At 51.6% G+C, this 15,311-nt stretch overlaps 1 protein-coding gene across 1 annotated transcript in view; it reads left to right on the top strand.

Moving 5' to 3' along the window:
- Nucleotides 1–15,311, top strand: part of LOC128951060 (hydrocephalus-inducing protein-like) — an 80,430-nt gene that overhangs the window by 63,221 nt on the left and 1,898 nt on the right. Inside the window, exons 37-58 of the mRNA XM_054296216.1 lie at nucleotides 131–327; nucleotides 493–675; nucleotides 895–1,014; nucleotides 2,241–2,400; nucleotides 2,504–2,676; nucleotides 2,833–3,031; nucleotides 3,730–3,829; nucleotides 4,394–4,493; nucleotides 4,963–5,131; nucleotides 5,342–5,580; nucleotides 5,898–6,011; nucleotides 6,483–6,793; nucleotides 7,198–7,424; nucleotides 8,011–8,162; nucleotides 9,097–9,289; nucleotides 9,843–9,951; nucleotides 10,542–10,790; nucleotides 11,135–11,277; nucleotides 11,631–11,852; nucleotides 13,025–13,185; nucleotides 13,697–13,788; nucleotides 14,372–14,723. Of these exons, the coding sequence (XP_054152191.1) occupies nucleotides 131–327; nucleotides 493–675; nucleotides 895–1,014; nucleotides 2,241–2,400; nucleotides 2,504–2,676; nucleotides 2,833–3,031; nucleotides 3,730–3,829; nucleotides 4,394–4,493; nucleotides 4,963–5,131; nucleotides 5,342–5,580; nucleotides 5,898–6,011; nucleotides 6,483–6,793; nucleotides 7,198–7,424; nucleotides 8,011–8,162; nucleotides 9,097–9,289; nucleotides 9,843–9,951; nucleotides 10,542–10,790; nucleotides 11,135–11,277; nucleotides 11,631–11,852; nucleotides 13,025–13,185; nucleotides 13,697–13,788; nucleotides 14,372–14,723 (3,965 nt within the window). The remainder of the gene's footprint in view (nucleotides 1–130; nucleotides 328–492; nucleotides 676–894; nucleotides 1,015–2,240; nucleotides 2,401–2,503; nucleotides 2,677–2,832; nucleotides 3,032–3,729; nucleotides 3,830–4,393; nucleotides 4,494–4,962; nucleotides 5,132–5,341; nucleotides 5,581–5,897; nucleotides 6,012–6,482; nucleotides 6,794–7,197; nucleotides 7,425–8,010; nucleotides 8,163–9,096; nucleotides 9,290–9,842; nucleotides 9,952–10,541; nucleotides 10,791–11,134; nucleotides 11,278–11,630; nucleotides 11,853–13,024; nucleotides 13,186–13,696; nucleotides 13,789–14,371; nucleotides 14,724–15,311) is intronic.

A 15,311-nucleotide genomic window follows, 5' to 3' on the forward strand; every position in this document is an offset into this window, starting at 1 on the left:
AACCAAGCCCATGGGCAGGTGGACTTATGTATTTATTCTCTCTTCCATTGGTGAACAAACCCTCATTTTACTCTCCAGGACGGGGATGTCTCAGGCCTCACCTCTCCCTCCCTTTTCTCTCTCCCCTTAGGCCAAGGCCCCAGATGCAAAGGGCAGTTCTGCTGAGAGGCAGCCAAAGAGGGGTAAAGTGGTCAGCAGTGTCAGGTCTGCAAAGGAGAAGCAGATCTCCACACAGAGAACAGAAAGCTCCCAGGATTCCTCTGTAACAAGATCCCAAAGTCCTTTGAAAGTGCTGGAAAGAGCCTCAACCCCTGCAGCATTCCTCAGGTGAGCCACAAAGGAGGAGGTGATGCCTCTGCTTCTTGGTCCTCTTGCCAAACAAAGTCCATTGTCCCCAGCTCCACAGCAACCCAGTGCTGGGGGATGGTGAGTGCACCCTCCTTGCTTCATTTGCTCCTCAGCAATGTGTGAAGCCTCCTCTTTAATTGCCAGGCTGAAACGGTACCGGTGGAAAGTGCCTGCCCACGGTGAGGTGGAACTGAAGGTCAACTTCTTCACCAAAAAGCCAGGGAAGTTTGAGCAGACAATGAAGTTTGAGATCGTGCTGTCAAAGCGCCAGTACGAGCTGCCCTGCAGTGTCACCGGCCTGTACCCCAGCATCATCCAGAACCCACGGTAAGGCTGGGCCCTGGCAGCCTCCCACAGCACAGCTGCCCTGAACTCACAGCCAGGGCTGGGCAGATTGTGCTGCCTGAGGCTGCCCAGCCCCTCTTCCTGTGCTGGGAGCTGGGAAGGCAGATGGTACCTCAGGCACCAGGAAGGGTTATGGCTTTCTGATGACATTTCCTACTTGGAGCATCTCATAGCTCCTCCTTCCCCACTCTCTCTGCCCAGGCTGGTGTTTCCACACTGGAGGGAGACCATGGAGGAGGATGAAGTCATCTTCAAAGAATATGTTGAGAGCACAAAGCAATTCCACTTTGGACCGCTGCTGTGTGGGAAGTCAAGGGAGTGGTATGTGCTCCCTGCTGGGCCTTGTACTTTTCTGGACATGCCTGGAGAGACATGCTCTCCTGGTTGCACAATCCAGGGCAGTCCCTGGCAGAGTCCTGGGAGAGACATGGGCTTGAAGGACCACAGATGGGAACTTGAACAGATAAGAGGCAAATGAGCCTTGGAGGAGCTGCTCTGCCTACCCAGTGGCCACCTTGGTGGCCAGGGCCGCGTGCTGCCGCCAGTCCAAAGGTGTCGGACGGCAACTTCTGTCCCCCCCCACATCTCAGCTTCACCCCTTAGGAAATGAACTTTATGGTGGTTTTTGAAGTGCTTTGAGCTCTGCAGGTAGCCTGATCAAGCAATTATTCTGTAGATGGTTTTGTAAAACTTTCATTCATCTGTAATTATAACAAGATTTTATTATTGACCTGCAAATGGATGTTGAGGGGAACATACAGCAGGAATTACATTTTCCTGTAATGACATTGCATGCTCACTGCTGGATAAAATCTGCCTAAGCACATGGTCATTGAAGCTATTGTGTATTCCTACTTTTACTGTCACTAGTTTTTTTAATAGCATTTAAGTTCTTGTCCCCATAGGAAATCTGGAGGGTTAGGTCTATTTTGACAATCCAAGGAAATGAAATTAAAATAGTTTAAAAAACCAGACGATCTTTAGCCAGGTTGATGGATGGTTTGGGATTTCTGTTTGCCTCTTTAACCCTTTCACTCCAAAGTCATTTCCACACACGAGAGAAGAGTCATTTGTTATCTCTTTGCATTTCTCTTGGGAATTGATGCTTCATATTTCTTTCTCAGACTTTGAGCTACCCATGAAATCCAAAGCAGTTGCATGACTTTTATGAAAAAGATTAGCTAAACTCTTTTTCCAAAAGCCTTTCTTTATACCCTGCAGGGAAGGCACCCCAAGAAAGAAGGGGAAGGAACCCATGTGCCTGGTGTACTGTTATTTTTCTAGGCACCCTTGAATTTATGTTGTATTAAAAACTCTCAAAGTGGCCTGAGCATCATCAGGCTTCTGTGGTGGAGGCACCAAGTCCAGGGGTTAGGCATAAACTACGGCAAGGATCCTTGCCATGCCTCTGACTGGGATCCATTTCCCTCACTTGTTTGTTAGAGCAGGGTCTCCCAGCAGTGCTTCCTCGGGTGCACACGGTGCTCTCCTCGGTGTGTGGCAAAGGCAACAGTCTCCTCTGCAGCCTTTTCCCCTTTTGTGGACAGGTACGAGGCCCAGAACTGTCCCGGCAACTCAGAGAAGCTAACCATCCTCAACAACTCCCCCATGGTCATAGAGGTCCACTTCTCTTTTGAGAAAGATTGGAAAACAAGGACCTTCGTTGCGGACCCTCGCCGCATGACCCTGAAACCAAAGGAGAGGAAGGTAGGAGAAGGGCAGGTAGAGCAGGCACCGCTGAAGTGCCCAGGGGCTGCTCCTCCTGCTCACACTCAGAGCTCCTTTGGTTTCTTCTGTGGGCCATGTCCAGGAGCTGACCATTTGGGCATACCCCACCTCCCCTGGCTTCCTGGAAGACAAGCTCATCTGCAGCATTAGGAAGAACCCGGAGCCAGTGGTCTTCAGCCTATGCTGCCATGGGGTGGACATGAAGCTGGAGGTCAGCCCCCTGCAGCTGTCTTTTGACAAGCTGCTTCTGCACAGGTCAGTCATCCCACAAGCACTCTAAGAGTGGTGACAAAGAGAAAACGTTTGACTCTGGTTTCCGGGGCATGGATGGAGCTGCTCCAAGTTGCGTTCAGTGGCGAGGCTGGTGTGACCATCCGGCAGCTGATGCCAAGTGCCTTCCTGTCTCTGCAGGGCTGACAGCAGGACCTTGGTCCTGAAAAACAACACCCTACTGCCCATGGCCTGGCAGCTCCGTGGGCTGGGTGGCCTTGTTGAGGACTTCTCCTTGTCACAAGATAATGGCATCCTTGATCCCCACTCAGAGTTTCAAGTGACACTGCATTTCAAGGCTGAGCGCATTGGCAGCATTGAGAAGATCCTGCGACTAGAGGTGAGAGGGACTGTGCTCTGCCTGGCAGAGCAGGGCACAGTGAGCAGCCATGTGCTCCTAGGGACAGAGTCACAAAGAGCTGCACCTGCCAGACACAAGGGTGCTGTGACCCCAACTTCTGCCTCTGCACAGCATTTGCCAGACCATGTAGTGCATCCACATCGCCCCAGATAAGCAGACACTGCATCCTGAGCCTGTACCACAACCACCCTGTCCCTGTGAATGGTTGAAGGTTGTTGTTTGGTGGTACGGACTGCAGCGTGATCTCTACGTTCCTCCTGGACTTTGTCTGAAGCCCTTGCATAGTGCAACAAACTCTCGCCCTGGGATTTTGTTCCCCATGGTTTAGGGGCTGCATTTCAGACAGGGTGCTAGGTGATTGGAGAGGGTTATCAATGCCACCTGCTCTGAGACACCTCACACTTCTTGTGGTTGTTCTTACACCCCTGTGCCTCTCAAGGATGCTTTAGCAGCAGCATTCCCTGCTACAGGAGTGCAGAGTTGGGCTGATAGGGGTTTTTACTGCAGCTGAATCCCACTGGGGCAGCCCCTGAGAGGAACAGGTTAGCAAAGCTTGGGAGTCCACCAACGTTTGTGAAGCCAGGAAGGTCATAGGGGAAGCAGCCAGCAGAGACAAGGACTTTCAGGCTGTCTACCAAAAGAATAATCTGAACAGTGTTTGTTTCTTGCTGCCTCAGGTTTCAGATACAGAAAACATCCTGGGGAATTTTCAGGCTGAAAACATCAAAATCTCTGCAGAGGTCTATGAAGTTTCTCTGAGCATTGACATGCCTGAAGGTCAGTGGATGCCTCCCAAACAAAGCAGTCCAGGTGCACTGCATTACCTTGGGAGGTGGGCAGCCAAAGCACTTGATGGGATGGGATGGGATTGGATGGGATGGGATGGGATGGGATGGGACAGCATGCAAGGAAGGCGTGGATACCTAAAGCACATACTCTGCAAGCTGCGTGGAATAAAGCATTGTCAGGACTCTGACAGCCTTAAGGCTCTCCCCTCTGAACTGAAGTGTGCAGTTTCATGTGCAGATTGGATTTGGGGGCTTTGAAACAACAGTGATGTAAACAGGCAGTTGGCAATGCCCACAGACTCAGCACAGCATTTAAAGGAATTGGATTTGTGCTTGGGAGCGAGGAAATGGAAGGCGAACTCTTTAGCTACTAAGCCTGCAGATATTTTGAGTAAGAAGAGAAAGGGCAGACAAGTAGCTGGAAAACACTTTCAAGAATGGGATCTTGCTGAAAAGGGTTTTGTGCCGAGACCTCCATGTTGCTTGTGACTTCGTGTATTCTGCAGCAGCTCACAAATACTGTGTTTGACCTCACTCTGTGGGTTTTCTGCAGGTGCAGATGGAAGCTTGGAATTTGGAACCATTAATGTCCTGGATAAAGTGAAGAAAGTCCTGAGTCTACAGAACAAAGGGGTATACAACATTGAGTACAGGTGAGTCCAGCTGCCTGGTAGTGAGCATTTCCCAGACCTTCATTCTCCCTCTGTCAATGGCTAGATCCTGTTTCCATGCTGGCTACCTGATGGTAAATACAAAACTTGGGCTCTCTGATCTCAATTGTATTACCAGAGAATTCAGCCACAAACCAGCAGTTCTTCACAGCTCAGCTGGAGCCCAAAGGAGAGCCCCAGAAATTTCAGCCACTGAAATGCTGAGATTCATTGCCTTGTTTTGGTGGTCCCCTCCTTTCTCTTTCTGAGACTCTGTAAAGGAGTGAATGAAAAATTTCAGTCTCAAGGTTTCTTGCAGTAATCTTGTGATTGTCTGCACTCTCTGTCAAGATCCAGGATTCCCAGAACTGGACTCTCCCTTTTTTTTCTAGTCCTATGCAAAGTCCTGGCTGTGCTGGTGGCACCTGTACTTTTAACTGCAGAGATCTCCATTCCTTCCCTTTCTCCCCAGTTTCACGCTGAAGGGTGCAGGTCCCAAGATGCAAGACTTGACATCCCACTTCACTGTTGAGCCTCAGTCAGGCGTGCTGATTGCATCCCGGCCTGGTGAGAAGGTTGAGATGCTCTTCCACCCCACCAGTGAAATGGTCCTCAAGAACAATCCCATCCTGTACTGCCAGGTGAGCCGCCTGGGCCAGGCTGTGTTATCACACGGTGTTTTGGGAGTGTAAACAAGCTAGATGTCTAATGGAAGGAGGCCTTTAACTGGAGAATCCTCTCTCCTACATACACAAACAAAGTCTTTCAACACCATTTGCGAGGCTTCTTAAGTGGAGCTGAGAATCTGGCTGGCCTCTTTATTGTTTACCAAGCCCTTCCTGTGGACACAGGTGGCAGATGCCAGCCCAGGTCGAGGACGCCCGGCTGTTGCCAACATCCCAGTGAGGGTGTCGGCCGAAGCGGAGTACAGCAAGTACAGCATTGTGCCTGCCTCACCCACGGACTTCGGAGCCATGATCGTGGGCACCAGGAAGACCCGGAGTGTTGTGCTGAAGAACATAGGCATGGCCAATTTCCAGTTCTGCATCCGCCAAACACCCATGCTTGCATGTGCGTTGGAAAGCAAAAGGTATGAGAAGCCCTGCACCACCCTTCCTGTCTGAAGAGGCAGCACTCCACAGCTGGTATGTGGCAGGCAGCCAGGAGACCTGGGCTATCGTCCATTTGCATCCCTGGCTTGGGGAGAGGGAGCAAACCACACCTCAGTATCCCCATGTGTAGTACAAAGCTGGTGATAGAGCTGCTCAGTCCAGCAATGGGAGCTGCTGGCTGCTCTCTGCGAGCCATAAGGAGCAGGAAGGCTTTCCTCTGTGAGGAGGAAGGCCAGCTTTGGCCTTTGAGGCACAGGAGCTCAGCATGACAGATACCTCTGCTTTCTCCCCTCAGTTCAAAGCAAAGGAAATCTGCTCCATCAGCTACAAAGCGCTCGACAGGAAAGGAATCAAGCTTCTCAACACCGGTGGGTAACTCCTGCTGCCCAGCAGTGCTGCTGCAGGGGATGTGAGAAGACGCTGCTGTGCCCAGGCTGGGGCTCATTGCCACAGGGTGGGACGTGGTCTGCAAGACCAGTATCTGCTCAGTCCCACTGACAGTCCTGTAGTCTGGCTCTGACCTGGAGTTGTGGGGTCAACAGAGGGGAGCAGGTCCTGTGTTTGGTAGCTGCTAGCCAGCATAGGTCTGTGAACACCTCAGAAGCAAAAACATCCCCCACTGAACTCCCAGTCCACAGAGCTCAGACAACATCACTTTTTCTTCTTCCCAGTCCCCTACCTCTCTCCTATCATTTCTCAGAGCTATTTCAGGCCTCTGGTGTTACCTCTGGAGGTTGAAGGATCAAAGCTACCACCTTCATTCTTTAGATTCAAACTCCTTTCTCTCTGCCACTTGGGACAGGCTTGCAGCTCCTCTTGGCTTGTTGCTCCCAGCCTGGGGCTGCCATTGGGCCATGAAGTCATCCTTCCCTGCCCTGTGACTGGGTGCTTGGGCCCAGCTGGAGGCCACGGCAGGACATACTCTTTGCTGGGGTGCTCAAGGCACAGCTGTTAGCCATCAGCCTCCTCTGGAACTTTTTCTGCAGAGTCACCTCAATCTTGGCGCGTTCACGGTGTCCCCCTGCTGTGGCTCCATCCGTCCGTGTGGCCTGCAGGTGATCAAAGTGGAGTGCCTCGCAGGGCAGGAGGGGACCTGTGAGCAGCAGCTCTACATCGACATCATGGGCAGAGACCCCAAGGACAACCCCCTCGGCATTCCCTTCACCCTGGTTGTCGAGTCCTGCCTCCCAGGTACCTACTGCCCACAGTGCCCTTGGTCACACCTGCTGCTGAGCAGCACCTAAACTTGCTGCTTGGATAGAGAGGCATGCTAGCCCTGGTGTCCCACCTTAAAATCCTCAGAGGTTCCAGCCCTCTTCAAGTCCACCACTTCACTCATCCCTCCCAGGCTGAGAGGGATGCATGGAAGGATAAAAGGAAAGCAATGCTCTCTAAGACTGAGGTTGACTGAGTTCCATCCTCACAGCCAGCTCCCCCACCCAAGGCTGGGTTTAGCAATCACCCAGGCAGAAAGGGCTTATCAAGGCTTCTGAGAGGCCAGCAGGGTCTAGACAAATTCATAAGGGAGGCCCCTCCGTGCTCATCCCTCTGCTCAGGGAGGCTTCTCTGTGCTCATCCCTCTGCTCTGTCCACAGCACTCGTTCAGGATGTCACGTCAGTCTTCAAGGACTACCCGATCTGCAGCAGCACCGACCTTGAGTACAAGCTGCAGTCGCTGGAAGGCATGGGCCTGTTCGTCAGAGATGAGAACAGATTCGTTTTCAACAAGGTTCTGGTTGGGCAGGAGGCAGAAGCTCATTTCAGAATTTGCAATGCAGGCCGTCTGCCATGTGACGTGGCCCTCTCCATCCTGCCTGGAGAGGTAAGAGCAGGAGGCCAAGGTGGTGGTTGCCCTCTAAGGGCCGGGTGAGAGCCTGTTTTGTTCTCCAAATGCATTGCTTCCTGTGGCCCACACTAGTGTAGCTCAGTGCAGGTCAAACTGCAGGGGAGAGCAGCAGAGCCAGGGAACAGTTGTGTGGAATTCTGCATGTCTTGGGCAAGGTTTTGGCTCACACCTCTGGGTCTTCAGTGGGAGAAGTGAATCCTTCTGAACCTCTCCTGGAAGCACACGCAGAGAGGGGCTGTCATGAGCTGACATGCCAGGGCTCAAAGCAGAGCATTTCCTCAGGCTCCCTGGCTTTTCCTTCTCTTTGAAGGCCAGTTCTGAGTTGTTTACAGGGGCTTTCACGCAGTGCCCACCTCCCATATAGGCTGGGGCAGCTGCCAGCACTCCAAACACACAATGCTTTAGCACAAGGTCAGCATTCCCTGGGAGGGAGGGAGCCTGCCCAGGGAAGGAGGAAGGAAGACACAATGTCTGGGGCTGTTCTCAGTGATGCATTGATGACTAAAACTGTGTCATGTTGAAAGGTGTTTTCTCCTAACGCTGCTCTCCGGGTTCCCCCAAGGAACAAATCCCTATCAACAATATTTTCAATCTGGATCCTATCAAGATGTCCATTCGTGGCTCATCCTCTGCCATTGCTACGGTGACCTTCACCCCGCCAGACAAGCAGAGCTACGACTGCACCTTCAAGGCTTCCCTTGTCATCCCCAAAGGGTAACTGACCCTGTGAAATACTGGGGCAGGCCTCACTGACAGCTGCCTCTCCACTGGGAAGGAACAGGCCTCTTGTTAGCTCTAATGCTTCCAGTAGCCTTAGGCAGAGTACTTGGCATGAGATGATCCGGGAGTAACTCTTAGAGTAGAAAAATGAGGCTGATAGTTTATTCTGTATGAAGAACTATCAAGACAAGGAAATATTAGGTAGTCAATTTGAAGTTACTGAGATGTGCTGCAGCTGACCTGGGCGTTTCCATGGACAAAGGTTTAGATGTGCCAGTAAGTCAGTAGTCACATTTTCCTCTTTGTTTCTGTAAAATTAAGTGATCCTCTGTGACTCACTGGCATTCATTAAGCTTTTTTATGTGATTGATTGGAGCTGGTATGAAAGAGGAACGCAGTTCCTCTGCCCTGGGACCTGTGAACTGGGGCTTTGACCTGTCCTTCCTCAGCAATTTAGTGGCTGAATCACAACAAGACAAGCCTAACTGCTAATAAGGAATTGCTTTTTTACTGTTCTTGGAAACGATCTTTGCTGATGGTGACGATGATTTATTTTTGCCTTGTTGCTTTTGTACTGCTTTTGTGCTGTGCTTTTGCTTGTTGCGTAAGTCTCATCTCACTGCAGCCAGGGGATTTGCCATATCTCATCTGGTGCCTCCTTATTTACCTGCTGCACTGCATGATTCAATTAAGTGAAATTATTTTTAACTGCTGTTGTGGAAGGCTCTGGCTCTTTGGAGCAGATTCCTCTAGTGAATGGCCCTGAGTGGGTTGGGAAGAGGCTGCTGGGGGGCTGTGTTGTGGGAGCCCCCCAGCAGCACCAGGACCACCAGGCAGGGAAAACACTGTGGGTGGCCCTTGGTGCTTCACTTGCCCAGTGTGAAATGGGTTAGTGCCAGCTGAAATTGTTTCTGCACCTCTCCTGCAGCTCTGTGGAAATTCAACCCCAAATCCTGACCTTCACCATCAGTGGGAAGGGGCAGGAGCTGCCGGTGACAGTTGTGCGCCCAAATGTTCGCAGCAAGAGGGGAACGGCCGTGCTGCGCTTCAAGAGGCTCCAGCTGGAGCATTCAGAGATGCTCCCCCTGGTCCTCCGTAACAGTGGCACCAAATCTGTCAAGGTGAGGAGGACCTGCTCAAGGAAGGTTTGGGAACAAGTGCTTGTGGCACAGGGGAAGGGTCCCAAAAAACATGGCAGACCTGGGAAGAGGTGTCAGAAATTCTTTTTAAGCAAGTGACTGACATCTGTTCTTCAAAAAGAGAGTTTTTGAAAATTTTCCATCCAGTCTTTTTTCTTTCAGTTGAACACAAGAAAGGTGGTGGAGTATTTTCCCCCATCTCTCAGGTCACCTTTTGTTCTCATGGACATGTGTGGTTTCCCAGTTCCATTAGATTGTATTTGATCCCATTTACTACATTTGAGGGAAACTTAGTTGGGGTTTAATTACATTCTGCCCCTTACTTTCTGTCCGGTTTGGTTCTGTGTGGGCTCTATCCAGATGCCTCTGAACGCCCTTTCTTCTCAGCTGGTTTGACTTCACTTTTGCGCTCAGTGCTGTTTGTAGTGGGAGAGGTGCCAGGCTGCCGTGTGGGACCAGCAGCACTGTGGTGTCAGTCCCTGTGCCATCCTGTACTCACACCAGCATCATTGTGCTCTGGCTTCTCTTTTCTCAGTTTATGTTACAGCTGGAGGATGAGCACGGAGCGTTCTCCTTGAAAGGCAGGGCCTTCACATTCAAGACAGTCCTCACTGGAGATATGGAAGAGGACTCCGTCAGAAACGGTAAATTCATTAACCATGAAGTGTGATCATGCACAGAGGGAAAATGAAAAAAGAGCCCTGCTCTTGGCTTCTCTGAGCAGCAGCCAGATGTTAGTTTCATTCTTTGGGCTCTCTGTCCCCCAGGCTTTTCCTGGGGACGTTTTGCAGGGTCTCCTCCTAGCAAGTTGTAGGAAGTTGTTCAGTTCTTCTAGACATGGTGGGTTGAGTTGTGGGAGACTGTCACTACCTCAGTGGGCCCTCTAAGGTGTTTGCTTCATGTAGGAAGGTACCAACCTGAACAGACACAGCCCTTGAGCACACAGCCAGCCAGCAGAAGCCAAAAGCACTCTTTGGCTGAGCTTTACATATGGCTGGAGCTGGCTGGAAGCAGGTGGAATGAGGCCTGGGCATCAGCCCGAGGTTAAGCTGCTTAAGTGGTGCTGTGTCTGGAGGTGGCAGGCTTGTGAACATAGCAAGAGGGTCTGGAACCACTGTGGGTAGAACCTGTGCTTAGAAGGCAGCTGGTTTCAACCTCTTATTCCTCATTTATCCTATGGAAATATTTCCTCTGTACAGCTGTATCACTTAACTCTGATTTCATCGCTGTGCAGAGACCAAGCCCCCAAAGCAGACTTTCATCCTTCTGCGTCATGGGCAATCGGCACAGTTTAAGGTCATTTTCAAACCCACCCTGGCTCAACGTGTGGAAGGGAAGATTGCTCTGGTAGTGGGGGACATCTGCATGACCCTGGTTGAGCTGGTGGGTGAAGGCCACAACGACGAATTCACCCTCGATGGATTAAAGGAAGACACCCAGGAGAGGAATGCTAAGAGCAGTCTGAGGAAAGACATCATTGATGGTAAGAGAGGAGAGGCTGCCAAGGTGGAGCAAGGAGGAGGACAATGTCTGATCACGTGTGTCCTCCCTCTAGCCAGGCCTGGGCTGTCACCCGCGGGACTTGGTGGCTTGTGGGCGTGGCAGCCATGCATGCAGAGCAGTGTGTGCTGTGCTGCATGTCGCTGGCTTAAGGATGTGTCAGGGTGTTTCCCTGGAAGTGGTGGGATGGGGAACTGCCTGGGGAACTCCCTCCAGAGGGAGGAAGGCTTGGAGCAAGGCAGCATTGAACGTGCAGGTGTCTGTGCACCTGAGGGGGGCAGGTGGAGCTCCCTGCATGCTGACATGCCTTGCTCTCCTCCTTTACAGCTGTCAGAGTGAACCACATCGAGTTTGGGCACTGTCCTGTCGGGAAGCGCTGCCGCAGGACCTTCACCATCACCAACCGCACCCTTACGCAGGCCATGCGCTTTGAGTGGGATGCAGACGCCCCATTCCAGTTCTCCCCCAAGGTGAGCGTGCACTGCTCTGCCTCTCCCCATTGCTCACGCCCTGCCCTGGTGCTCCCAAGAGCAGGCAGGGCAGGGAGTCCTCACATGCCACTGATAGCCCGTTCCAGTGCCATGTAGGAGATGCAGTCCCTGGCTTGGCTGGGCCAAGGCTGCCAGCCTTGCAGACAAGGCTTCATATTTTGGGAGGTGCCACCTTTTGTTCTTACTTTTGTCTGTCAAATTTCACATAAATCCACTCTGAGGTGCAGATTTCTGGCACAGCTGTTCACCACATCAGTTGCTTTTGCTGTCAGTCCTGCCCTTGGCAGTGCTTCCAGTTTGGAAGTCTTGACTGTTTCCCTGATTCTCCCTAGGTGGGACACCTCCATCCTGGCTGTGCCAAGGGCATCACAGTGATCTTGAGATCAGATGTCCCAGTCACCTTCAGAAGGCACCTTGTGAAATGTAAGGTGACCAAGATCAACTTTGAGCTGCCACCAAGGAAGGTTCTAGACTGGGACGACCAAATGCGCACTGTGACGTTGAAGGATACCACGTGGAAAGACCCAGCAGCCAGGTGGCCTAAAAAAGAGAAGGTAAGAAGAAAAAGGGCAAAAAAAGGCAACCCAGCTTTTACTAAAAGAACCACCATAACAGCATCACTGCTGGCTGTGCAGCTCCTGCTTCCTCTGGACACTGCACAGCCATGAGGCTCAGCAGCAGTGCATTCCAGGGGAGAGGTGGATGCACAGTGACTGGATACACTCACACAAGAGGGGGAAGCCTTTGGACAAGAGACCTTTAGCCACACACAAACTATCAGTCTGTGCCACAAGCACAAGTGTTGCAGCCCATGTTGAATGGGAGACAATATTTTATGATTTTATCCCATTTTATGGTGTTAGAAATCTCTTCATCTCATTTGGTGCCTTTTCACAAACAAGGAGTTAAGTCTGTTGCACTCTGTCTCTTCTTTTAAAGTGGAGAGAAATATACTTCTCCTGCATATGCTGGTGAGCTCCAAGTTTTGTCTGCATGGATACCAGAGAATTTGGTTATAGTCTCTGTATTGTGTGGGGTATCTCATCACGAAGTAGCCCAGGCACTGCATGACTCTATGGAGGAGTCCAGAGAAGGATCATCTCCAGAGACCCTTGCTTTTATTGTCATTATTGCCAAACACACTCATCTTGGGTGAAGGTTCTTCCTGAGTTTCTGGACCATTTTAAGGCCTCTAAAAAACATCCTCTTTTCTATCAGAACATCTGCAGTTGGAGACTTTTCCAATGAGATCTTTCACATCCCAAAATGCCCATACTCAGCTCCCAGCAGTGTGGCTGTTGCTCCGGACATGACAGCTGGAGAGCACTTTCTCCTAAGACAAGAAGGAAAAGGTGCTTTCTAGAACTCTTCAGTCTTGAGGTTCTCCATCCACAAAGCTCCAGCAGGAGAACTTAACCCTAATTTTGAGACCTGCTGGATTTACAGGGGACAGGAAAAAAGCCAGTCCCTCTACAAGGTTGAAGGACAGGGACTGGAACACAGCTATCCATGGGGATATTAACAGCTGTGGTAGTGACTGCTTGGATCAGTGGGTAGAAACAACTACCGTAGCAGAGCAGTCCTAATTTTGTCATCTTTCCAGGGAAGTAAAAGTCAGTGGTCCTTTCTAGTCCCGCTATGAGGCTAATCTTGGAGGCCAGAAGATTCCCTTCTCAGCCTGACCTTCTGGGCTCTGCTCAGTGATTTCTCCCTCCTCTGTTTGCAGGTGGTTGAGCCAGTCCTGGAACCAGCTCACACTGTGGTGGAGGAGAGCAGCCAGGAGGCTGAGGTGTACCTCAGTGCTGTTGTTGCCCACGCCCAGTTCAAACTGAGCACAACCGTGGTTGAGTTCAAGGATACCTTGCCCTTCCAGACAAGGACAGCCTTGTGAGTGCTGGAGGCCGGGCAGGGCCCTGGGAGCGGGAGCTGCCTTTGCCCAGGGCTGGCCCAGTGCCTGCTTGCCACAACTCTGCCCCAGCCCCAACCAGCACAGGCCCATTTTCATGCACACAAGGCCAAGCAGGAGATGGTGGTCAGGAGAGCCTCAGGGCTGCCAGACCTTTCTGCTGAGAGCAGCCATGGGTTTGCTCTCACTGCATGTCACCTGTCCTCATCTGCTCAACAATAAGTTTGCAGTCAAACCAAGACCTAAAGTCCAGAGTAAGCCCCTTGGCTTCAATGTCCTGGGCACCATGTTGGCCCTTTCCTCTTAAACATCCACACTTGGAAATACTGTTTAGGGCCACCCAGGACAGCAGTCTGAGCATGGCAGGGCTGCCTGGGGAAGAAGGTTCTCTTCAGCAGAAAGTGGTACCAGGAGGCCATCAGACAATGTTACTGTACTATTTGCTTTATATTTATTGGAAATTTTTTGTTACTCCTCCTTCTTGCTTTTCAGTTTCAGGCTATACAACACAGGGAAGATAGCCCTGGAATACTCCTGGGAGGAAGCTGGAGATAGTGAAGCAGCGATGAGGAGTGCTCTGGCACGTAAGGGCATTTCACTTGGTAGCTGAGAGCCTGGGGAGAAGACCCTGCCACTTCACTCCAAAACATGAATTGCTTTTTCATCCTTCTCCACACATCCACTTTCATCAGCATCTTCCCAGCTGCAGCTGGAGAGTTTTTGCCCCTATCTGCCATTCATCCCCTTCTGTTCTTGCTCTGCCACTTCTGGTCTGCAAAGGAGCTGAGCCAGCCTCTGGGGAGAGCCACGTGCTGGGTCAGGACTGGGAAGGGGGACATCAGGGACATCTCAGACTCTTTGAGAAGTCTGAGACTGGGAAACACAATGGTGTTACAAGTGAGCTGACCTGTAGCCACTGTCTGTGTGCAGTTCCTCACTCCAGGGCAAATGCAAAGTCACTGTCTAAAAGCAACTCTCCTGCTTTGGCACAGGAGTGTGTGCTGCAGGCAGAGACCCTGCTCCCAGACACCCTATTTCCTGCTAAAAGTACTTGGCCAGAGATGCTCCAAGTGCATCCCAGCTCTTTTCCACCTACCTGCAGCAGGAGGCAGAGCTGCTGGGAGCACAGGATTTTGTCTTTGAAAGGTGTCCTCCTCCTCTCTGCAGGTAATTTCCTCTCCTCTGAAACTTTAAGGCGTTGCAGAAACCTGCTGCATCGTTTTGGGTGGCAGCAGGACCATGAAACTCAGGCTTTTGAGCTGCAGCTGCTGCAGCGGCTGGCCAAGCACCTGCAGGATTCCAAGAGGCAGCAGTTTGAAGAGCAGGACCATCCCAAGAAGCTGCGCAACTCAAAGCGCGTTGGTTCCGCCCTGGAAATCTTCCCAGACGCCATCTATGACCTGCCACTGTTCTCCATCAAGCCCTACCACGGCATCATCACTCCTGGCCAGAAGCAGGCCTTTCAAGTGCAGTTCTCCCCAAAGTGCGCGGGGATGTTCCAGACCACCCTGCTGTGCAGGTGAGAAACATCCAGCCCTTGCCAACTCATGTTTCTGATGGCTATCACTGGGTGATCACAGGGTGGAAAGGACCCCAGTAGGTCATCTGGTCCCACATGGCACAGGGTTGTGTCCAGAGGGCTCTGCAATAATTCCAGTGAGGGACACTCCACACCCTCTCTGGGCAACCTGGCACCTGCACAGGAAAGAAGTTCTTCCTCAGGTTCAGGTGGGATTCCCTGTTCAGGTTCTGCCCATTGCCTCTTGTCCTAATGCTGGGCACCACCAAGCACAGCCTGGTTCATCCCCCAACACCCTGCTTTCAGTCCCTCTGACTGGGATGGGGAGGTGGGCATGGAGTCAGGCAGCCCCAGAGAGGCGGCACAAACACCCACAGGAGCACAGAAAGATCATCATCTGGCCTTGGGAGGGAGACACTGGGAAAAGACACTGTATGGAACATCACACTGCTGGAAGGTTGCAAAATCTGGGAGATCCAGGAACCAGCAAGTCCCTAGCTCTGCTTCCTTTGGGGACAAGCAAGGCCTGCTTCTCTGCCTGGAACCCTGTGTGCTGTAGTTGGTCCCCAGGCACTTAACAGGTCATGG

Source organism: Melozone crissalis, unplaced genomic scaffold (genome assembly GCF_028551555.1).
Source record: "Melozone crissalis strain CALT ecotype California unplaced genomic scaffold, PUWL_Pcris_2 ptg000007l_1, whole genome shotgun sequence".
Taxonomy (NCBI): Eukaryota; Metazoa; Chordata; class Aves; order Passeriformes; family Passerellidae; genus Melozone; species Melozone crissalis.